The sequence below is a fragment of the Dromiciops gliroides genome, chromosome 6 (genome assembly GCF_019393635.1).
Source record: "Dromiciops gliroides isolate mDroGli1 chromosome 6, mDroGli1.pri, whole genome shotgun sequence".
NCBI classification, from domain to species: domain Eukaryota; kingdom Metazoa; phylum Chordata; class Mammalia; order Microbiotheria; family Microbiotheriidae; genus Dromiciops; species Dromiciops gliroides.
The window spans coordinates 88,766,167-88,790,209 of record NC_057866.1 but is presented as its reverse complement, the minus strand read 5'-3'; the positions used below and the strand labels follow the sequence as shown (position 1 = coordinate 88,790,209).

The following is a 24,043-nucleotide window of genomic DNA, read 5'->3' as shown; positions in this document are numbered from 1 at the left end:
TGCACACTAAATACAATTCAGAATTTCTTAACATGGAATTTAAAGGCTCCTCCCTCTCACCTACAATCTAACTCCAACTAATACTTTTCCACTTTACTTAATACTATTTTCCTTCATATATCTGGCATTCTAGCCAAACTGGACTATCACATTCTGCCGTCTCCTGTTTGTGCACATGCCCACACCACTTCCCATGGCTGGAACAGGCTCCCCCAAATCAACAACCAGTAATACCCCCTCATATTCAATGAGCACTCTACTCTTCTCACAATAACCTTACCAGCTTAAGTTAACCTCATTTATGAAACCTTTCTCGATCTCCCATCTCCTACCAATTAAAACCACAAATGTTCAAGAGAATTTCCTGGTTCTTCGCTAAATGATAAATCCCTTGTTTTTCATCTCTGCATCTCTGGCACAGTGCATAGGCATTTTAACAAATGTTTATTGAGTTGACCTGAAAAGTTCTGCTGTGATCTTTTCAGTGGGGGTGGGGGGTGGGTGGGAAGGTTTCAGTAAATGAAAAATGATAGAAGGAACAGTGTAGGATTAGTTTGAGGACACAGAGGAGTTTGCCTAAAACACATTCAGGGTTTCCAAGACTATAATGCACTTAATTCTTTGTCCCCAAGTAGATGACTTCCAAATCTCTGTTTTCAGTCCCAATCTCTCCTGAGCTTTAATCCCACATCACCAAATGTCTATTGGAAAATTCAGACTGAATGTCTTATGGATACCTCCAACTCAGCATGTCCAAGGCAGACCATTCTCCTCAAACCTTTCCCTCTAGGAGAGGTCAAAGGTTATTCATGAAGTAGAATGGCATAAAGGTACCCAGGGAGGGACAGCTAGATGACACAGTGAATAAAGCACTGGCCCTAGATTCAGGAGGACCTGAGTTCAAATCCAGCCTCAGACACTTGACATGTACTAGCTGTGTGACCCTGAGCAAGCCACTTAACCCTCACTGCCCTGCAAAAAAAAAAAAAAAGGATACTCAAGGAATAGCAATATGGTGAATGCTTCCCAATCAGGCTTCTAGAACCCAAGGGTAGAAGCAGAAACACAGGTTGGAGATAGAGGCTGGAGAGTAAGAGCATGACATGAAAATGGCCTTGGAGCAGCACTCCTAGGGGTGTACTCATCTCTGCCTCAGTGACTCTGTTCTTTCCTTTAAGACTTAACTCAAGCAGTACCACCTGACACCTATCAGATTGGCTAATATGACAAAAAAGGAAAATAAATGTTGGAGAAGTTGTGGGAAAATTGGAACACTAATGCATTGTTGGTGGAGCTATGAACTGATCCAACCATTCTGGAGAACAGTTTGGAACTATGCCCAAAGGGCTATAAAGCTGTGCATACCCTTTGACCCTGCAATATCACTATTAGGTATTTTTCCTAAAGAGATCATAAAAAAGGGAAAAGGAACCACATGTACAAAAATATTTATAGCTGCTCTTTTTGGGGTGCCAAAGAACTGGAAATTGAGGAGTTGCTCATCAGTTGGGGAATGGCTGAACAAGTTGTGGTATATGAATGTAATGGGATACTATTGTGCTATAAAAACAATGAGCAGGTGGATTTTAGAGAAACCTGGAAGGACTTGCATGAACTGATGCTGAGTGAGATGAGCAGAGTCAGGAGAACATTGTACATAGTATTAACAACATTGTGTGTTGATCAACTGTGATAGACTTGATTCTTCTCAGCAATACAATGGTCCAAGATGGTTCCAGGGGACTCATGATGGAAAATACTCTCCAAATCCAGAAAAAAAAGAACTGTGGAATCTGGATGCAGATCGAACCATACTGTTTCTACTGTTTTTTGTTGTTGCTGTTTTTATTTTTTGAGGTTTTTCCTTTTTGCTCTGATTCTTCTCTCATAACATGACTAATGCAGAAATACATTTAATGTGATTGTACATATGTAACCTATATCAGATTACTTGCTGTCTTGGGGAGGGAGGGAGAAAAATTTGAAACTAGAAATCTTATAAAAAACAAATTTAACTTGAAAATAATAAATTATTTATATGAGGAAAAAAAAGACAGCTCAAGCACCACCTTCTACACAAAGTCCCTCCTAATCAGAGCCAATTACTGGTGCCCCCCCCAACTACCTTGAATATTTTTGTATTTATTCTGGATGGGGAAATTAGGTAGTGCAGTTGATAGAGCATTGGCCCTGGAGTCAGGAGGACGTGAGTTCAAATTTGGCTTCAGACACAACACTTAATAGCTGTGTGACCCTAGGCAAGTCACTTAATCCCAACTATCTCCTGTTGTCCTGATCTTGCCACTGGACCCAGATGGCTCTGGAGGAGAGCGAGGTTGGTCACTTTTCACATCCCTGCCCTTACTTAAATCCAATTCATTGCAAGTCATGACATCACCTCCCAAAGTCATGGTCCTCTTCAAGAACAAAGGACAACTAACAATTTCAACAATTTATTCTGGGTACACACACACACACACACACACACACACACACACACACACACAAACTGGTACATACATACATTGCTCCCCCCCATTTCCCTCTCTGTGTGTATATGTATGTATGTATACACACACATATAGGTCAATCTATCTATCTATCTATCTATTTGCATTCCTTGTAAGCAGAGGCTGTTTGTTTGGGATTTCTTTTTTTTCTATCTCCAGTACAATTCTTGGTACTGTGTACGTGCTTAATACATGATTCTTAGTGATTGTAAGAAAGGTGCAAAAAAGAGGGGGAAAAGGGTAAAGTGGATCTTGGGAGGAAAGGAGTTAAACAAGATAAGGATGATATTATTTCAAAGGATCCCTACATTAAATGGAAATAATATTTACCTGCCTTGCTCATTTCAGAAGGTTACTGTAAGGATCCAATGAAATGAAAAAGTATGTGAAATCACAGAACAAAGTCCTGTTTCTACCACTAACTTGCCATGTGACCTTGTGTAAGTTTCTAGCTTCAGTTTTCTGATCTGTGAGATTTGGACTAGATTGTTAAGGTTCCTTCTAGTTGTAAAATTCTCCAAGTTAAAAGTAGTATACAAATAAGGTAGTTTTATTTTCTTTGTATAGAAAAGATTTTAAAATATTTACTGTGAACTATAATCTTTCACTAACATCTAATTTTATTCAACAGAATAAATAACATTTAAATTTGTTTAATATATAGTATATTTGAAAATGTTATAATTCACTCTGAATCCAAATTAGTTGGGGTTTTATGTATATATAAATTTACATGTACACATATTCCTGTATTTGCATATAATGTAAGTAGATACACACCATTTTCCTGGAAAAGATTATTCTCAGTTTTTATTTATGTTGCATTCTACTATTTGATAAGTGCATACAAGGAATAAAAAGTCTGAAATTAGATATAGGTAAAAATATTTTAAATAATTTTGTGTTAGTGCATTGGACAATCTCGTCAAGGAAGGCATCTCAAATGCAGCGGACTAGATTGCCTTTCTTGGAATGTGGCCTGTTACTGACTGAAGGGATCAGACAGCTGTTCTTTGTGAATCAAATGCTTAGCCTTGTGAACTAATTAAACTGCAAACTGCTCTTCATTTCAAGCAGACACTTAACTCTTACATTTATAGTCACTACAAAATAAATGGGCTATGAAATTAAAGTGAAAGGAAATATTTTTTAGAAAATACAGAATAATTTCTATATATTATTGTTAATCCTCTCATCAAGAAAAAGGATAGGCACCCACCCAACCTATGATTTCACTAGATCAGGAAATTCCTAAGTGAGGAAATTTCTTCTTCTAAGACAAATGGTACCTCTTATATGATTTTTTAGTCTTAAGAGAGTTGCCCAGAGCACAGAGAGATTAATGAACTTGCTGAGAGTCACACAGCCAGTATGTGCCAGAAGCAGGACTTGCCTGGCATGAAAGACAGATCCCTACCCACTCCCACATGATAATTTGTAGCACAGCTAGTAAGCTGCAAACTACATCTGCAGTGTAAGTATTGAACAAGAAGTTTATTTTAAGAAAAGTGTATTAAGAAAAGCATCCTATCACGTTTACTGACATACATTTATATGAGTCCAAGCACACAAAAAAGGCAATTTTATGTGTATGCAATAAAGCATAATCTTTGTTTTCATCTCATGTGCCTAAATATTAAACACAAGCAAACTGATCACTGGAGTGTAAACTTTCATAAGATTTGTTTTCTATCCTTCTATCTTTAGCAACTACTACCTAGACCAAGTGGGAGGAAATGGGCAAGAGAAGAGAGAACTTTCAAAGTAAAAGTCCTCAGCTCCAGCGAACACTCCCTCCCACCCAGATCCTTGATCTTATTATTAGTATGGATTAGAACAATTGTATCCAACAGGTTCATGCTGCTCTGCAAGTTCTACAAACCTACCTAGTGACTACTGAATTGAGTATTGGTTGAGAGGAGAAAAGCCCTAGGGTGTCAGACAAAATCCACTTACCTGGAAAATACTGATGACATATGTATATATAATGATATGCTTTCAAATCCCGGTTTCTTGAAAGCAAGAATTAGCCACAAAGAGAAACTACAGCTAGTGTCCAGTCTGTTCAGGACAAGAAAATCAGCTAAGTAACAATGCATTCTTCAAATCTGTTTAAGTACCAATGCTAATTAAAATCAAATATATGAGTATAGGGGCAGCTAGGGGGCGCAGTGGACTGAGTTCTGGTTCTGGAGTCAGGAGCACCTGAGTTGAAATCCAGCCTCAGAAACTTGACACTTACTAGTGGTGGGACCCTGGGCAAGTCACTTAATGACAATTGCCTTAAACATCCAGGCCATCTCCAGTCATCCTGATGCATGTCTTGCCACTTTACCCAGATGGCTCTGGAGGAGAGAGTGAGACTGGTACTTTGCAAAGGCCTCCCTCATTGCAAGGCATGATGTCACCTCCCCATGTCATGGTCCTCTTTGAGAATGAAGGACAGACAACAACAAATGTGTATGCCACTTGATTATATTACTGAAATAAATTAAAACCAGCAAGGTCAAGTGTAAGTTTCTATCTTCTGCTACACCTAGTAATGAATGAATGAAGAAAAAACCACAATACTCCGACATTCAGCACCAGTTACGCTCAAGGGTATAATAGCAGATTACCATTAGTATATTTCAGTTGCACTTTATTTTACATTGTGAAGTCAAGGTAGTCATTTAGATTGGGAGCTATGGTAATCAACAAAGTTTTTTTTTTTTTTTGAAAGTTAAATGGGGAGAGGGTGTTTCAGGGAACAGTGTGGGACTGTGAAAAGTATCACACCATTTCTTGAATGCATGCTGATCTCTCCTATTCAACTCACTGTTGATCCACAATGTGTGTCCAAGATATACTGCCACATAACTACATATCATGGTCAGACAATAGACATTTTTAGACCATTGTTTTTTCTTGTGTGGATTGTTAGGCTAAATGCTTGAGTTTTTATATTAAATGAGATAATTAATGTTATGTAAATTGTTTTGCAAAACATGAAAATAATATGTATATGCCAGCTGTTATTAATATTATGGCAGAGTTCATTTGAGAGGCTCGTTAGAATCATGGGGCTTCTTACCTTATAAAAATAGGAACAGCTAGATGTACTCACCACCTACTCTGTTTGGGCTCTACAGGGGGCATCCTCCATGACAATGGCTAATATGTCAGTTGAGCATGTCTGTTTGTCACCCTATTTAACAGTGATAAAGTATAACTGAACAAAGTTATCTTTGTTGTTGTCTCTAACAAGGACTCTCACATGGATCTTTACATATACATGGGAAAGAGCAAATTGGAGAAAAGCCTTCTAAGGCTATTATTCTGTATTATTACAGTAAACACCTTTTCACAGTATCGCAGAATTTCCAAGTTATAGGGGACCTCAATGGCCACCTAGTTTAAGTATCTAGTTGCAGAAAAAGATTTCTCATTACAACTGATGATTCCACTCACCCTACATATCGAATCTATTGTTAAAGCTTGTCATTTTTTACCTTCCCAACATCTCTTACATATGTCCCCACCTGTCCTCACAAAGTCACTAACCTAATTAAAGGATTTGACCCCCCCCCAGACTACACTAGCCTTCTAACTGGTCTTCTTACCTCAAAAGTCTCTCCTCACTCCAATTCATTCTCCATTTAGCTGCCAAAATGATTTTCTTAAAGCACAAGTGTAGCCATGTCACCCCCTTACTCAGTAAACTCAGATGGCTATTAAATAATCTCTAGAATCAAATACAAAATTTTCTGGTTAGCATTCTAAGTCCTTTACAGCCAGATCCCTTTGTACCTTTTGTCAGTCTTCCTTCTCTTAAAAATGATCTTCTACATAGTCTGTGATCTAACTCCACTGGCCCATTTGCTCCTCCTCACATAGGACTCTCTCCCGCCTCTCCATTGCACTGGCTGACCTCCATGCTTGGAATGTTCTCCCTAATTGGCACTGGCTCCCACCTCACCTGGCTTCCTTTAGACTCAAATCAAGTCCTGTCTTCTGTAGGCCTTTACAGGTACTCCCTCCCCTCCCCTAGGAGGTAGAGAGCACTGTTCTAGGGAATGGAGAGGACAACAGTTAAATAAAACATGGCAGATCTTTGCCTTCAAGGAGCTTACCCTCTAGTTGGGGGTGGATATGGGCACATAAATAAGTAGTGCAAATAACTAAGGCTATGTATTTAAGTGAGGTCAGAGGGTAATGATAAAAAGCTTTACCTATATTATCTTGTTTGATCATTACCAACTAGGGCTTGATAGAAAAGGCGGCATTTAAGGTAGTAGGATTATGAGAGAAAAAGAAGGCATTCTAGGCACAGAGAATTACGAACAAGGCCTGAAACATGCTCAGGGCTTTTTCATGGAAGAGTAAGCAAACCATCATCTAGCATTTTTTCCACTAGCAACCCCTTTTCACCTCAGAAATTTTTATGCAACCCCAGATTTATAGGTATGTAAAATAGGTATACATAACCATTTAATACTGCCAAATTTTTCACAACCCTTTCATTAAGTTACATGCACAGTTTAAGAAGCTTTGTTCTAGATGAACTCTGCTGCAGCAAAATTCCATAACTGTTTCCGGACTAGTACCAGGTGGTCCCTAAGCTCAGACAAGCACCAGTAGGAACCAAATTCTGGTCAATAAGCCCTGTAATGAATTGAACTTTCTTCATTGTTGCTGTTACCACCTCATTGTCATGGCTACAGTTCATAGAGCAACTACAACTATGTATGTGTGTATATATAATATAGATATGTGTATGTGTATGTGTATATATAAAAATGTTTAGCTTCTCTGCCTCGGGTCTCTTCCTAGAGGCAGCCTCGGCACACTTATCTAGTTTCCCTCCTCCAACAGAATAAAGAATGCTTTTTGCTTATAGCCACTGTTGGCTATTTTATTTTATTTTTCACAGTTAACAGTTGGGTTATTTGCCTCTGTGAGCTCTTTGGTATTTTTTTCCCCAGAGTTAGCAGTAGTTGCATAACCTCTGTGACTCTTTGGTCATTTATTTTCAGGATTTGAAAGCCTATTACTTCAGTAATCTGATACTTCAAAGGATCTGTGATCCCAACCATTCATACCTTCTTATCCTTTATAATATTCTAACCTAAATGTTAGCATTCCACTACCCCTCCTGTCCTCCCCCCCCCCCACCATAATTCGACTACCCTGGTTCAGGTCAGAACGGAATTAAATGATAAATTCAAAAATGATCTTTGATACAGGTTATCCTAAGTGCCCTTGAAACAATCCTCAGCCCTTTACTTCTCATTTTTATAAGAAGCTGGGTAATAGGACGAAAAGGAGATAAGGCATTTGCAATATTCACAAGGCCTTAATCTTAGGAAGCTTTTGTATGGGTCTTGCCAATGTTTCAATTCAAGATTCTTTGTAAACAGCTTTAGGCCTTGCTAGGTAGGTAGAGTATTCAGGACTCCCGGAAAAGTGACAACTGAAGGGTAAGTACCAATTGTTAGAAGCTCCTCCTCAGGTTGAAGGAAATCTGTCTTCCTGTAATTTCCATTCACTGCTTATAATTTTGCCCTTTTGGAGCCCAGTAGAATTGAATTGCTCTTCCACATAATATGTCTTTAAATATTTGGATCATGTCTCCAAGCTAAACATATACAGTTCTTTCAATAGATATAGGCAGCCAGGTGGTGCAGAAGATAAGAGAGTGCTGGACTTGGAGTGAGGAAGACCTGAATTAAAAATCAGTTTCAGATACTTACTAGCTGTGTGACCCTGGCCAAGTCCTTTGCCTCAGTTTCCCCAAATGTGAAACAGGGATAATTATAGCATCTATCTCCCAGGACTATGAAAATCAAATGAGATGAATGACAACAATGATATTCATGTGACATGACCTTACTTGTGCTTACCACCTTGGTCACTTTCTTTGGAAAGGCTCTTGTCCCAAATAGTACAGATATGTACTGCCCAGCTCAGTGTAGAATAGAACTATCACCTCCATAATTCTACATGCTCTACAGATATTAAGGCAACTTAAGATACAATGAGCTTTTTAGTTGGGTTTTATTGGTTTATACTGAACTTATAATCAACTAAAAACCTCAGTTTCATGAACTACTGTACAGTCACATGCTTTTTAAAAATATGCTTTAAAAAAAAGATGTAAACTCATTTGACTTCCTATCTTACACGAATGTGTATTTAATAAGATAGGCTAGAAATTCCTTTGGAAATAATAAATTTTGAAATGTCTTGACTATTTAGTAATATAAAACACTCTTATAATATCTCTCAAATTTCAAACGTAGTTATGAAACATGAATAAATATGATGTTCTTAAAAAGCACTCTAAAATTCTAGACTTACTTCATCCGAAGCAGAGCGAAGACACTGGACAGCAGCCTGTTTTTTCATTTCTTCTAGAGTTAGATCTGAGCACTTCTTCTTACTCTTTCCCCATTTCTTGTAAGCTCCTTTTTCCCAGCCCAGGAAGATGTCATTCTCCTAAAATAAAATGCAGTAAGGTTAAATGACCAAGGTTAAACAGGATATTGTGCTACCTTTTCTCATATTTAAATACTACATTCACATGTCAAAAACATTTATATTATTAATCATAATTAAATCAAAAGGCTACCCCAGGAAATGGCAATCACAGTACTTCAGAATAGTTCACTACTATTTGTCTCTGTTCCGCCCTCCCCCTCCCAATGAGGGTTAAGTGACTGGCCCAGGGTCACACAGCTAGTAAGTGTCAAGTGTCTGAGGCCAGATTTGAACTCAGGTCCATCTGAATGCAGGGCTGGTGCTTTATCTACCGCACCACCTAGCTGCCCCCTGTCTCTACTTTTAAAATAAAACAAATGCTTGAAAAAATTTCAGGCATTTGACAGATGCAAAAAATCAGTTTCATTAACCTGAGAACTTGCAATATTTTTACCTGTATAATAAATCTGCTTCTACCTATATTTCCTTCTGTTATCTAAAAACCTATTCACAGGCATTTGCAAGTATTTTATTACAATAATACATAATGCTTTATGCCTTACAGTACATTATCTTACCTGATTATTACAAAAACCTTATGCAGTAGAAAATAAAAGTATTATTAATCTGATTTTGTAGGTAATAACATTGGGGCTTAGAGGATGTGAGGGCTTTGATATGGGTCAGGTAGCTAACCAAGGACAGAGTCAAACCCAGATCCTTCTATTCCAAACTGGGGGCTCTTTTGACTATACCACAGGGGTTTACCTTTGGATAAAAGTAATTTTTTCAGTATAAATTACAAATCAAAGCCTCTCCTTTTTTACATATTTTCTAATCTTTGGTTCATAATATAGTATATAAGGCAAATATTAGATAAAATTAGATAATGGCCCTGCTTTCAAGTGTGTTTCAACCTAAAAAGCAGAGAGGTTGCAGACAGAGATATATATGTAAAAGTGTGTATATTATGTATGTGTATATGTATGGTATTTTAAAATCAAATCCTATTTTCCTGGACTCATAAATGTAGAACTGGAAGGGACCTTAAAGACACTGAGGCAAAACTCAGCAGTGAGGAGAACAACACAGATGATGGGGGAAAAAAATGTTTAAGGCCACTTGGAGTCTAACTACAGGGAATGAAAGCACACTGGCTTAATTCACCCCATTATATCTACCAGCTTAGAATTATAAACATTGATTTCATGAAAAAGAAGTGAAACAAATCATGAGATTATTATGGAGGAGCTAATATTAAGTCTCAATTAGTGTTGCTCTATCATCATGTCTTTTCCCGTGGTGAGTAAAGTTAAATAGATATTATCAAATTGATACCTTAAAAATCACTAGTTCTGACTAGAGGTAAAGAGACTAGATATCAATGGTACATTTCTATTTCCCTTGATGGTCATTTAATATAATCTTGAAGCCTGTTATTTACAATTATGGGAAACACAGTGGTGATCCCTTAATGAGGAACCAATATGAGAAAACAGAAATCATATAAAAGATGTTAATGTTCCATCTGAAGGTAGTGAGGCTGATACCTGTTTCAAATTTCCTTTCTTCAATTTCTCTGAAGTCCACTTATCTACTTCTATGTGATCTAATAAATTCATGTTCTATATGGCATAACTGATATTTGAATTTATATAATTAATGTAAAATATAGAGAAATACTATGAATTTAAATTAGTGAAGTCTTCTCAAGATTCTACTATACTATAACTTTAGGCATAATCCATCCTACAATCCAGTATATCACTAGGCTAAGAGAAATTTTCTACCAAATACAAGTTTTTCCTACAAGTCCAAATTCTCATAAAATCTAAAACCTAGTAGGAAGTAAAAGGTGAATTTATTTTGTCTCATTTAGGCCTACTTGTTTGCCAAAGTTTCTTTAAACGCTGGCATTTAGATGCGTGTTACTTTGCAGGGATGTCTTAAATTCTTATTAAAACTTATTCAGTAACTTTGAAAGGACTTAAAATTTGCTATTTAATTTTCTTCTTCTGCAAGGAATATTTAACTCTGAACTTTTCTTTCAGAAATTCAGAAACCCTGATGACTTTGTGATTTGCAGGGATAGCCTTTTTTTTTGGTGAGGCAATTGGGGTCAAGTGACTTGCCCAGGGTCACACAGCTAGTAAGTGTCAAGTGTCTGAGGCCAGATTTGAGGGATAGTTTTAAAAGAAAAGAAAGCATAAGAATGAAACAACATGCTTTTATAACATTTGTTTCCTACTTAAACCTTCTTCAGTTTCCTTTGCTCTTCCTAGGTGCCATTTAAAGTTCTTAGAAGTAGACATAGTTCCCTGGGCAAGTCACTCAATCCCAATTGCCCCACAAAAAAAAAGAGAGAGAATTCTATATTGTTTTCGGGGCTAGGTGGCACAGTGGTTAGAGCATCGGCCCTGAAGTCAGGAGGACCTGAGTTCAAATCCGGCCTCAGACACTTAACGCTTACTAGCTATGTGACCCTGGGCAAGTCACTTAACCCCAATTGCCTCACCAAAAAAAAAAGAACTAGACATAGTCAAATGATCCAGTAAATATGTGTTTCCAAAGTCAGGTGCCTAAAGGTAGAATATAATTATCAACGAAGCACCAAGGAGGAGCTATGGCCAAAAGTTTCACACTGTTAATTCATTTTCCATATTCAAGTGAATTTTTAAATCTCTCAAGAGCCTATTTGTTGAGGCTGCAAGTTCAAATGAATTGTTCTTGTAATCTTAGATCTTGGAACTAGAAGGACCTGCACAGTTTATCTAATCCACCTACAGATGAGGAAGCTGTGACCCAGTGATGGAAAGTGATTCATCAGATAGGAAAATGGGAGCTGGAGTAAGGAGAAGGAAAAAAATATAACTTTTTGCAAGTACAGTTAGCATTTAAGAAAAAACCTTTTTTTTAGAAGTATTTCTCAAGGGAAGCTAGGTGATGCAGTGGATAGAGCCCTGGCCCTGATTCAGGAGGACCTGAGTTCAAATCCAGCCTCAGACACTTGAAACATACTAGCTGTGTGACCCTGGGCAAATCACTTAACCTTCATCACCCCTCTTCCCCCAAAGTATCTCTCAAATAATTCCCACTGAAAAATAAAATAAAATATTATCTTCAAAAATGTACATCCTCTTTCACACTGGGTTAGCTTCAGATTGAATCAAGTCAATAGTTTCCTGTTGCAGTTGGAAGGGACTTCAGAGGTCATCTAGTTTAAGCCCCATCTACCAGCCTATCTACCCACATTTTCAGGCAAGTAACCTCCATTTAAAGAGCTCTACTTAAAGAGAACTCCCTATTTTCTCTCTTTCCACTGGGAAAAGCTTCAAATGCCAGAGGAGATTCTATATGATTCTAAAGGTAATGGAGAGACTGAAGTATGCTATTTTTCACTTTCTTTCATTTTTTTCTTTTATTTGAATTTCTTATACAAAATGACTAATATGGTAATATTTTACGTAATTGCACATGTATAACCTATATCAGCTTGTCCCCTCAGAGAGGGGGTTGGGGAGGGAAGGAAGGAGGGACAGAAATTGGAACTCAAAACTTTAAACAAAAATGCTTATTATTAAAAAAATCAGAACTATCCATCTGCTAAAAATAATAATAGTTCTCACATAAAAGTCCCACCTTCTACAAGAAGCCTTTCCTAGTTTTAATCTTAGTGCTCTCTCTTTGAGACCGCCCTCTAGTCTATCCTGTACACACCTTATTTGCATATGGCTATTTGCATGTTGTCTCCCCATTAGACTATGAGCTCCTTGAGAGCAGGGACTCTGTTTTGCCTTTCCTTGTACTCCAGCACTTAGTACAGTGCCTGGTATTTAGCAGGTGATTAATAAATGCTAGTTGACTTGAAAAAAAAAAAGGTAACTGAGAGTCTCACATTATGTTCAGTGTTCCATTCATAGTTCTTCACCTCTGTAGGTAGATGCTTTTTCATATCTCTTCAGAACCAAGCTTATTATTATAATTTTACAGCATTCCATTTTGATTGTTTTGTCAGTTCTTTCCATTTACATCATAGTAGACACATAATGTGAGACTTTTTTGACTTATAAAGTTTTTCCTTGGTAAAGATTTATCCAAATCTTTACAAAAGAACACACATGTACATGAATATCCTTGGAAGTCTGACTTAAGTGGGCACACACATTTCTGGCATTAAGCTCTAATTTAGACGATTCTTCATGTGTGTCTTTAAAGGACAAACACTTTAGTTTCTTTGGAATAATCTAAATCAATTGTTATTACAGACTGCAAAATTCAGGATTACAGTTTATCAGAAGAATTAAGAAAATTTTGCCAACATTTTGCATGTATATTTATTTAATGGCATGTAAACAGAAACATTCGAATGCAAATGGATAGACTTAAATGTTATTAGGAAGGATATTTCCGAAGGAGCAAATCCAAGCCTCTCCAGTACTCAAGGTTATTACTAAGAACTTAAAGGAAAGTCCTTGCTGGATTTGCCTCAAGAATTCTGAATGAAATGCTCTGAACATGTTTTAGGTTGAGGAAACTAATAAAAAGTTTTTGAAAGGGAGCAAAGGACACATTTTAACCTCTTGGCTCCCTTAAATTGTCTTAATTTAAACACAAAAAAATAGTACTGTGGCTATTTATAGGCGCCTTTTTCTAGAGAGCTCAAGGCAATTTCACAGGTATTGGCACATTTATCCTTAAAAAAACCAACCCCTCTACAAATCAGAGGCAGGTGCTATTCTGATGGGAAAACTGTGTGGTGGGTTCAATACTTTCTTGTCATACAGCAAGAGGAAGCAAGAGGGACCAAGTCTCTTGACTAGGCACTTTTGACAGTCAATGAGAGGTTCTTTCACAGAATGAGTCACTTGGTGCTCAAAAAATGAGTTACCTGACACTAGGTTTTAAGTCAAAGAGTCATGTATGACCCCTCTGCCTCAATGAGAATAAAATGCTAATTACAGGCACATACTGCCAAGAAGTTTTGTATCCTAACTTGATTTGGGGAGATGGCGGGGAGGGGGGGGTGTCAATGAGGGTTAAATGACTTGCCCAGGGTCACACAGCTAGTAAATGTCAAGTGTCTGGGGCTGGATTTGAACTCAGGTCCTCCTGAATCCAGGGCCAGTGCTTAATCCACTGCGCCACCTAGCTGCCCCATTGCATCCTAATTTGAGCTTGAAATTTGCTTACCCCAGCCCTTCAAATTCCTGAATCAAAGATGAAGAAGTTGTGCTTCATTATGAATACTTCCCCAAAAATCCCTCGAGGAAACTAGGTAAGATGATTGGTAGGAAACTTGGATTTTATAACCTGGTATAGCTCAAAACAATATTCATCACTAGATCCCTATGCAACAGGACAAACCCGAGGTCCACTTTTTATATCATTACTGAATGGGCTCCTCTTCCTTAGGCACAGATCTCTTCATGTCACTGCTTCAGAAGCCTATCTAATAAATCTCAAATGCCTTTACCAAAATTTCAAGGCCTCCACAATCTTCTGAATAACCCTATGCTTTCCAAGTCTCTCCTCACTGCAATCCATCCTCCACTCAGCTGGCCAAATGGTCTTCCTAATGCACAGATTTCCCCCAGTTCAGTAAGCCCCAATGGCTCCCTATCAGCCTCTGTTGTTGTTGCTTAGCTGTTTCAGTCATGTTCAACTCTTTTTTTTTTTTTTAGTGAGGCAATTGGGGTTAAGTGACTTGTCCAGGGTCACACAGCTAGTAAGTGTTAAGTGTCTGAGGCCGGATTTGAACTCAGGTACTCCTGACTCCAGGGCTGGTGCTCTATCCACCATGTTCAACTCTTTATGACCCTTGGCAAAGACACTGGAGGGGTTTGCCATTTCCTTCTCCACTTCATTTTACAGATAAGGAAACTGAGGCAAACAGGGTGAAGTGACCTGTGTCCACTGTGCCACCTAGCCACCCTCCCAGACCAAATATAAAGTCTTGTTTGTCATTCAAAGCCCTTCATAACCTCTCCCTCTCCCCCAATACTCTGTCATCAGTGACACTGGTCTCCTTGCTGTTCTTTCCATAAGCCCCTCCAGTAGCCAGTAGCCAGGGCATTTGTACAGGTTGGAATTCTCTTTGCTCATTTCTGCTCCCTGGCTTCTCTGGCTTCCTTCAAGTCCCAACTAAAATCTCACCTTTTACTGCAAGCCTTTCCTGCTGCTCCCTTTCCCTTTGTTCTAATGCTTTCCCTCTCAAATGATCTCCTTTTCCAAAACTATCTTGTTTGTACAGTTATTTTCATGTTATTTTCATTAGACTATGAGCTCCTCAAGGTCAGGGATTGTTTTTATGCCTTTTTTTTTGTATCCCCAGTGCTTAGCACAAGGTGTGGCACACAGTAGGCACTTAATGTTTATTGACTGACTTGGCTGAAATAAGATCCTCCATCCTTTGAGAGAGTTGGACTAACACATATGGATAATGTATAGGACATGATTTTGGCACATTTTGAAGATGGGTAATAAGCTGGGCCCAAAATGTAATAGTGAAAGGGAGAAGAATGGGTTTTCTTAATTTTTTCCTAACATTTTCTCAATGAACTTAAACTTTCCTCTGAAAACAAAACCACATATTTTTATACCAATATTCTTCCAATGATGCTTTATAACTGCAAATGATAGAACACCACAATTTCCAAAGACCAAAATCACACGTAATCCAAAAGACACAAAGAGACATGTGGTGGGTATAAATAAACTGTAGCATTATCAAGCAACAAACTAAGTGCAATAAACAAAAGAAAAAAATTTTTTAAAGGAAAAAGACAAAATTTAGGAGAGGTAGAATAGAAAAAGGCTCTGGACTGATTATATGAGAAAAGAATATGAGATTGACAAGCTTCACACTATAATGGTACTTGCATAATAACATTAAGCAACATTAAGGTAAGAATTACTTTACTGGAGGACACAGACAAAGACTAGGATAAAAAGATGCAGATAAATTATGATATTCATGCCATAAATTTACTATTGATTACACAAAGCCTTCCATTTATTTGTTCTAGATTTAGTTCTTTCAAACTTTAGGGCATCTTTATTCATGTTCATCCTATATATACTCTCGATATTTTTATAAACTTCAAAAATAGTTTTTTTTTCTTTTTCCTACTCTGTGTTCATCTCTGCAGAGTAATATTTTAGCCTGTTCTCATAAAGGAGGGGATAATAGTCACCAGAAATAATCATTAGCTCACAAGGGCTCAAACTCAGACTAGAAAAGATTAAATTAAGAACAAAGAGTAGAAATTGTACCATCTTTATAATAATAATTCTGATTCTCTCACCCTTCAATCCTCCCTCCCTAATCTCTCACTTTCTCCATCCCAGAAGCCTTAGAAATTCCTTACTTGTTTGGTGAGACTGGTTTAGTAGGAACTATCCCCACATATGTCTTTCATCCTTCTTGGGTGAAGGATAGGAAGATGAGTTTCAGTGGTTATTCTGCTGAGTCCCTGAACTCTGATCACAATCCCACAAATTCTCATCTTCTGACCCCATTTTCTTTGCCCTCTTGATCTTTGCTTATATATGCACACTCTGAGTTCTGTTGAGCAACCATTTTCTTTGAACAATGCTTTGCCCAAAAAAGGGTGTGCTACTATCCCAACTTAAGATGGAGTTTTGTTATTCATTAATAGCAATACTATGATGCTACTTTGGTTGGGGAAACTTTATGTAGGTTATTTCTGAATGAAGAGGTCTCATGAGGCTGTAGTTAAAAGGTGGCAAATGACCCTAAACTTAATCCAAATTGTACTTAGGGAATGCCTTGCAACTGAAGACTTTAAATTACAAGTGGGGTTGACTTGCCCAGGGTCACACAGCTAGTAAATGTTAAGTGTCTGAGGTCGGATTTGAACTCAGGTACTCCTGACTCCAGGCCTGGTGCTGTATCCACTGCGCCACCTAGCTGCCCCTAATGCTAATTTCTTAATGCTGCTCAGGTTAGTCTTTTTGACCAGAGCAACATTGTGGGTCTACATTCAAATGACACATCCATCAAGTCTTAGGCCTTTGACAGGTAGTGGAAGAGAAGAATTCCACATAGTTGCAATTTTTAAAATTATAATTTACAAGAAACTTTGCTTACCTATAGAACTTCTAATAAGAGAAACTATTCAGTCAGAGGCAAACAAAAAAAGTGGTCTAAACAATGGAAAAGCTTTTTGTAACACAGAATGTTAATATATGTGCTTTGATCATATAATTTTTTAATAAAGTATTTTATTTTTTCCCATTACATGTAAAATAGTTCTCAACTTTTGTTTATACAAGTTTCCAATTTCAGATTTTTCTCCCTCCCCCCTCCCCTAGACAGCAGGTAATCTGATATAGGTTTTATATATATATATATATATAATAAAATTATACCTATTTCTGCATTAGTCATGTTTGATCATATAATTTTAATAAGATAATATGGTTTTGTCATTTCCCTTTTCCTATTTTGAAAAACATTCTACAGTTTGCTAAATAAGCTAAAGGGACTCCTATCTACTTTAAACCATCAACATGTAATATGAACACGGGGAAAATGCTACCTCTAAGGGATCTTAATGCCAGGGATTACAAAATGTGTATATTTTACCAAAGTTCTCTCAGAGGAATCTTTAACTTTGTCAAAGATTTTTTTAAATCCCTAAATCTGCTTACTTATATCTTAACAAAATAAAAATCAGCAAATCAGTTTCTCAAGTATCTCAGCAGCACCACAATAGAAGAAAAATAGGAAAATAAAGAGAAAAAAAATTTAAACTCTACCCAGAAACTCTTATGAAACCATAGCTCTTCCATTTATATATTTCTTTGAAATAAAATTTAAAAAGAAATAAAATAATCCTAAATACTAGAAAAGGAATCCTACTAGTATATGCATGCAAGTATGTATGTATGTATGTATGTATGTATGTATGTATGTATGTATGTGTATATATATAAAAACACATGTGTATAAAAGTATATACACAAACATGATAGGTACAGATAGGCAAATGGATAGTCTACATTAAGTGAGTTCTCACTCTTCTGTTCTAAATTCATACCTGTAAACTTAAAGACTGAGAAATGTCAACATTTGGTATATGATTATAGGTATATGATTATATACCTGTCATGTTCTATGAGAAAAGATTTAAGTACTGTAAAAATGCATTATATTCTTTAAGTAAAAAACAAACAAAATCAAAGCCAAATGGCTAGTAAATAAGGGAAAAATCAGATAAGACTATGATTACATCATATAAAGTGGCATACAACAAAGCAAATAAAAGACATAATTAATAAGGAATGTATATACAAAATAAAGATTTTCAAAAGCAAAGGGAAACATGGCCAACAAATAGATTCATCTGATATTTCTAATTGTTACAGAAACAGTGACTAATCACAATCCTTTAAAATCTTAATCAAAGGGTATTTACAATGGTAGTATCATAATAATCAGTTATTTCTTTTTCAGCTGGGAAATAAAATTTCCTTTCAGGCCTTTATAATGTCATATAATGCTAATAAAAATGTTTCAATAAAGTGATTCTATTAGAAATACTGTTCTTAATAATAAGAACATTTGGTACTGGAACCACACATTTTTGGTACTGGAACCACACATTCTTAAAAGACAAAATTTTCTTGAAATAATGCCTCAAGAGATCCACTAAATATGTCATTTCTCCTTTCAAAATCTCAACTTCAGGCCAAATTCCCTCCAAAAAAAGTAGGCAGATAAAATAGAGACTCTTGTGCTTACTATTATGTGACTATAGATAAATTACCTAAACTATCTGGGCCTAGGTTTTGTCATTTGTAAAATGAAGAGGCTGAACTAGATCAAGGGTTAACCTTTTTTGAGTCATGGATCACCCCCACCACCACCACCCCGACAGTCTGGTGAAGCCTATATAGAAGTCCTCAGAATAATCTGATATAATCTTAAATAATTGCAGGAAATGATAAATTTCATTTAAAGGCTAGTGAAAATAAGGATGTAGTTTTTTTCTCATCCAAGTTCACAGACTCCTTGGAAATCTATGGATCCCAGGTCCATACAACTCTTGGATTAGATAGATTGATGGCTTCTGAGTCTACAATCCTTTCCCCAAGTGAAGAAACAGTTCAAGTCTAGCCAGAAATGAAACATCAAGAGTGTGTTAAAGCACTCTAAAGTACAGATATAAAAATAATAATAAAAAACAAAATCTTATGTTTAGAAGGTACTTTAGAGGTTATATAAATTCTATCTTTCATCAAATATATGAATCTCACCTAAGATATCCTTGACAAATGGTCAATTGAACTCTCTACTTAAACCCATCCAATAAAGAGAAACTTACTATGTCAGAATGTAGTAAATTCTATCTTGGGTAATGCTGCTAGACAATTCTTTCTTATATTTCGCTAAGTATATAACCTAATCACAACCTCTCCTTATCTTTTTGTCCTGAGTAATTGTCTATATTTTACAAGGAACAAAGGCAAAATAAGACATGGATAAGTCCTTCCTTCCATCAAAATCTGCTCCCCTAAAATTTTCACTCATTAGTCCTAGTTCTGTTCTCTGGAGTCACATTATAAAGCACAGGCGCCACATTAGAAGTATAGTAAGCCTTAATGCTTTAATCACTAATAGCTTAAAACTTCACTAAGATTTTTGTAACACTGTTTTGAGATTTAAGTTTCATTTTTTGGTGGGGGTAAGGATAATGCTATTGTCAAAGGAAAACACAAACCACAGATAAAATTCCCCAAATCCCTTAGGCCTCCCCCCACCACCATAAGGTTCTATAAAAATATATGATCTTACTTTAAATTCTTCTATAGTAGTAATTCAGAGTACATTAGCTCACTGTTGGAACTTTGTTTTGCTTCTGGCTAAGAAGCAATTGCATCTTTTGCTTTTGTGGTAGAAAAAGTCTGAAATTTTGTTTGGGTATTTGGAATTGGCTAATTTTTTTAAGCTCAGTGCATAAATTAACCCCAGTTGGGGGAGTCTATTTTTAAATGTGAGTAATCAGTTTATATGGTGAATTATTCAAGGGTTGGCATAGGATGGATGAAAAGATGGGAAAGAAATTACTATGTTTGGCAAAGTACATTGCTCAGCCAAACCTGATCCATAATGCACGCTAATTTAAAAGTACTTTAGCTTGAACCTTCTATAAAACTTAAAAATTTTATTTCAATTAATGAACACTTATTTTAGCATGTTATTGTTGTTTAACACTAAGGAACTAACGTTACTTCATATTATTTAAGAGTGTAACTTAAGAAGGTTAACATGACATATAAAGGATATGCTATAATCAAATATAAGAATATAAAGCTTTCCTAAATACTAGGAAATATTTCAGAACAAGAAATTCATAGGACCAGAGCATCCCAGATTTAGACTGAAAAGGACCTTAGCATGCATCTGGCTTCACCCCCTCATTTTACAGATGAGAGAACTGAGGCCCAGGAAGTAAACCCCTAAGTGACAGATATTAAGTTGTAGAGCAGGGACTTGAACCCAGGTCCATTCATTACCAATTGAGCACCCTTTCCACCGTCCCAAATGTGACCTCCCACCAATAAATACATATGTAGAGAAAATAACAGTTTACTAGCATGAAACATCTAAAATATGTAAATACCTGTTCCTGTAGATCGTAGTCATAGCTATCATGCAGCAGAAGACTGAGGACATACCGAGTATAAATCATGGCATCAATGCCACACTTCTCTAGCTCTTGTCCCAGCCAGGTCTGCACTGGGCCCAAAGCATGAAGCAGAGACATTTCAGAAACAGATACAGGGCCTGGATAAGAGCTTGAGGAGCTTTCAGATGGCAAACCATCCACAACAACTGTACAGAGAGGGTGCATGAATCTAGGTGGCTGGCATCCTTAAAACGTGAAGCATTTTCTGTAGTTGATATTCCGTTGGTATCTGGAGGGGATTTTCACTCCAGTAAACAGGAGAGAGGCTTGACTTCTAGGATAATCATTTATATTTGCTAGCAGTCAGCTGTCTAGAACTGAACTTCCCTCTTCAGGCATGACCAGTGAATATACTTATCCTAATAGCAACACATGTAGATGTGTTTTTCTACCTTAATTTCACATTGAGGCCAAATGTGAGTCTCCGGCAGAACCTACAAAAATGAAGAAAAAAAAGTACAAATGTGAATACAAGGACAACAATCAAACATTTGAAAATAATTTTAAAAATTCAAATCAACAAAGTTGCTTTATTAAAGTAGCTTTGAAAGTAATATTTTATAAATACTTCTAATCCTCTTTTTCATTAAACCCATTAAAAAAACAATCTTTGAGAAAAAGAATATATTCAGATTTGCTGATGGTCACGTGCCCCAAATAACAGCTTATTAAGGTAGGGTGTGTGTTTAGTAATTCAATTCAATAAACATTTATTAAATGTCTACTCTGTGCAAGGCACTGTTTCTAGGACTTGGGGATGTAAAGACACAAATGGAACAATTCCTGAACTCAGGGAGCTTACAGTGTAGGGAGAATAAGGGAAATAAATAGCATGTACACAATAAAAATTATGTAAAAGATAATTTAATGAGAGAGAGAGAAAATACCAACAAGGAGGCATGAGGGAAAGTTTGCCAGAGGCAATGATACATAAATTGAACCTTGAGGGATTCTGAGAGGTAGAAATGAGGAAAAGGTACATTTCAGGTGGAAGATTCAGCAAGGTTAAAAATGAAATCTTGCTTAATTTCACCCAATCAGAAATTATTACTCTGCCTTTGGAAACAGGTGCATCCATGGAGACAGCACTGGGTCTGGAGTCAGGAAGATCTGACTTGAAATCCTGTCTTAGACACTTTGTGACCCTGGCTAAATCATTTAACTTTATTTCAGTTAGCCTTAGTTACCCCAATTGTAAAGTGGGAATCTTAATAGCACCTCCTTAACAGGGTTGTTTGCGAATCAGATCAGATAACATCTGTAAAGTGCAGAGCACAGTATCCAATAGATAACAGGTGCTAAATAAATGCTTGTTCCCTTTCCCCTTCTTTTTCAGTATGCTCAAAGTACCTTGTTTCTAACCTCTTCTATGCACTTAAATTCTCTTTATAGCTAGCTACCCTATATTATACTCTTCTAGAGAATAAGGACAGACTTATCTTTACCTCTCCCCAAGCACCTAGGACAGTGGTCTACATATATACATTGGGTGCTCCATAAAGGTATACTGTTCAATTGAATGGGGTGGGGTTTTTTTTTTGCTATATTGCTAGACTAGGAAAATGTTGGCTTCTATCTGCAATGCTGAGTTAATTAATCAAGCACTAAAATATTATCTTATAATTTGAAAAGGTATAAATCCAAAACTAAGTAGTAATTAGCTTAACAAACGCATAGAAATAGTACTTAAGCTTGACAGACTAAAAAGATTTTGTTGCCTGGCAGTTACTATTTATTTATCCTTTAGGCAAATAACATGGTATCAAGATTACTTTATAAAATTAAGGAGAGGGCACATTTCTGAATATGTTAAGCACACAGGAAGAAAAGCTGTATCAACTTGACTGTTAAGACTTACTTTGTTTCCCCTAATATTAATTATTACCCTTTCAGTAAAAACTGGGGTCAAGCTAAAATATGGTCCCTATTGAATGATAACACTTATGGTAAAGCCTAGAACATAGACACTTAAAATAGCAATTTGTAGCTTAAATAGAAAGAACATAAGCTGTAAGCTTCATCCCATACTGCCTTAGCTTTATATAGTACATGCTAGATGACAGGAGGGTTATCACAAAGTGATCATTTTTTAAAGCAGCATTAGTAATTGTTAGTGAAAGCATCAGGTGAGAAAGATGAATATTCCTTAAACATTTAAAGCTAAAATTCTTTTAGAGATAAATGAACATTATCCTAAAAGTCTTTTGCAATAGTGTACTAAATCTGAAGTTTTTCTTAAATAAGAAAACATTACTAAATCATTTAAAGATCAACTGCAAGAAAGAAATAAATTTTTTCACTAAGGTGTCACATATACTAAATTCTATTTCATTTCATTTAAAAATACTTTTCAGCTATTACATTCTCTCTTCCCTGAATTTAAAACAAATCTAGATACCTTAAAGAAAAGTTTATACATGTCCCATGTATATTTCTAGTTGGCTGTCAGAGTAAAAGCCTTTTTCATAAATCACTAATACAGGTAATCAAACATTACAAAACAATGTTTCAGAAAAAATGCTTTAAAAACCAAGTCAGAAGTAACATTTAGGGGCAGCTAGGTGGCGCAGTGGATAGAGCACCAGCCATGGAGTCAGGAGTACCTGAGTTTGGATCCGGCCTCAGACACTTAACGCTTACTAGCTGTGTGACCCTGGGCAAGTCACTTGGCCCCAATTGCCTCACTAAAAAAAAAAAAAAGTAACATTTAATATCACTTTTACTACTTTAAAAATAAATATTTCACAATGTAAACTGTAAAATAGAAAATGGAGGTCTAATTTCAGACAAAGGTAATCAGAATAAAACAATCTCTTTGGCCCAATTGCTAAAGACTTGATAACAATAAATCAGATGTTAAAAGAGCAATTAAGCATTCTTGCTTACATTTTCATCAGCCCTTCACATCCCCTTTATTGTTTTAATCAAGTTTTTAGGAAGCCTCTACTCCTACTGCTATTGTTTGTCCTTCATTCTCCAAGAGGACCATGACACTGGGGTGATGTTATGACTTTCAGTGAACTGAATTTAAGTGAGGGAGGGCTATGCTAGGTCACCAACCTCACTCTCTCCTCCAGAGCCATCTGGCCCCAATGGCAAGATATAGATCAGGATGACTGGAGATGGCCCTGATGTTTAAGGCAATTGGGTTTAAGTGACTAGCCCAGGGTCACATTGCTAATAAATGTCTAAGGTGAGATTTGAACTCAGGGCCTCCCAATTTCAGGGCCAGTGCTCTATCCACTGTGTCACCTAAGTGCTCTGGCTGTCCTACTGTTGTAGACAATGAGGCAAATCATAAAGGGGTAAAATTATGTGGAGAAAAAATATCAATTAAATTTACTCTGTAAATCTTGGGAG

The 24,043-nt window shown here is 36.6% G+C and overlaps 1 protein-coding gene across 4 annotated transcripts in view; it reads right to left on the bottom strand.

The window, feature by feature from the left end:
- The window catches only part of KIAA0232 (KIAA0232 ortholog), a 102,694-nt gene that overhangs the window by 45,064 nt on the left and 33,587 nt on the right, over nucleotides 1-24,043 (bottom strand). For 2 of the 4 annotated variants that reach the window (XM_043971036.1, XM_043971034.1), the window contains exons 2-3: nucleotides 20,618-21,117; nucleotides 8,850-8,987 (exon numbers count right to left, since the gene is read on the bottom strand). In XM_043971036.1, the coding sequence (XP_043826971.1) occupies nucleotides 8,850-8,987; nucleotides 20,618-20,848 (369 nt within the window). In that variant the 5' untranslated portion in view covers nucleotides 20,849-21,117. The remainder of the gene's footprint in view (nucleotides 1-8,849; nucleotides 8,988-20,617; nucleotides 21,118-24,043) is intronic. The other 2 variants (XM_043971037.1, XM_043971038.1) reach the window with 2 other exon arrangements.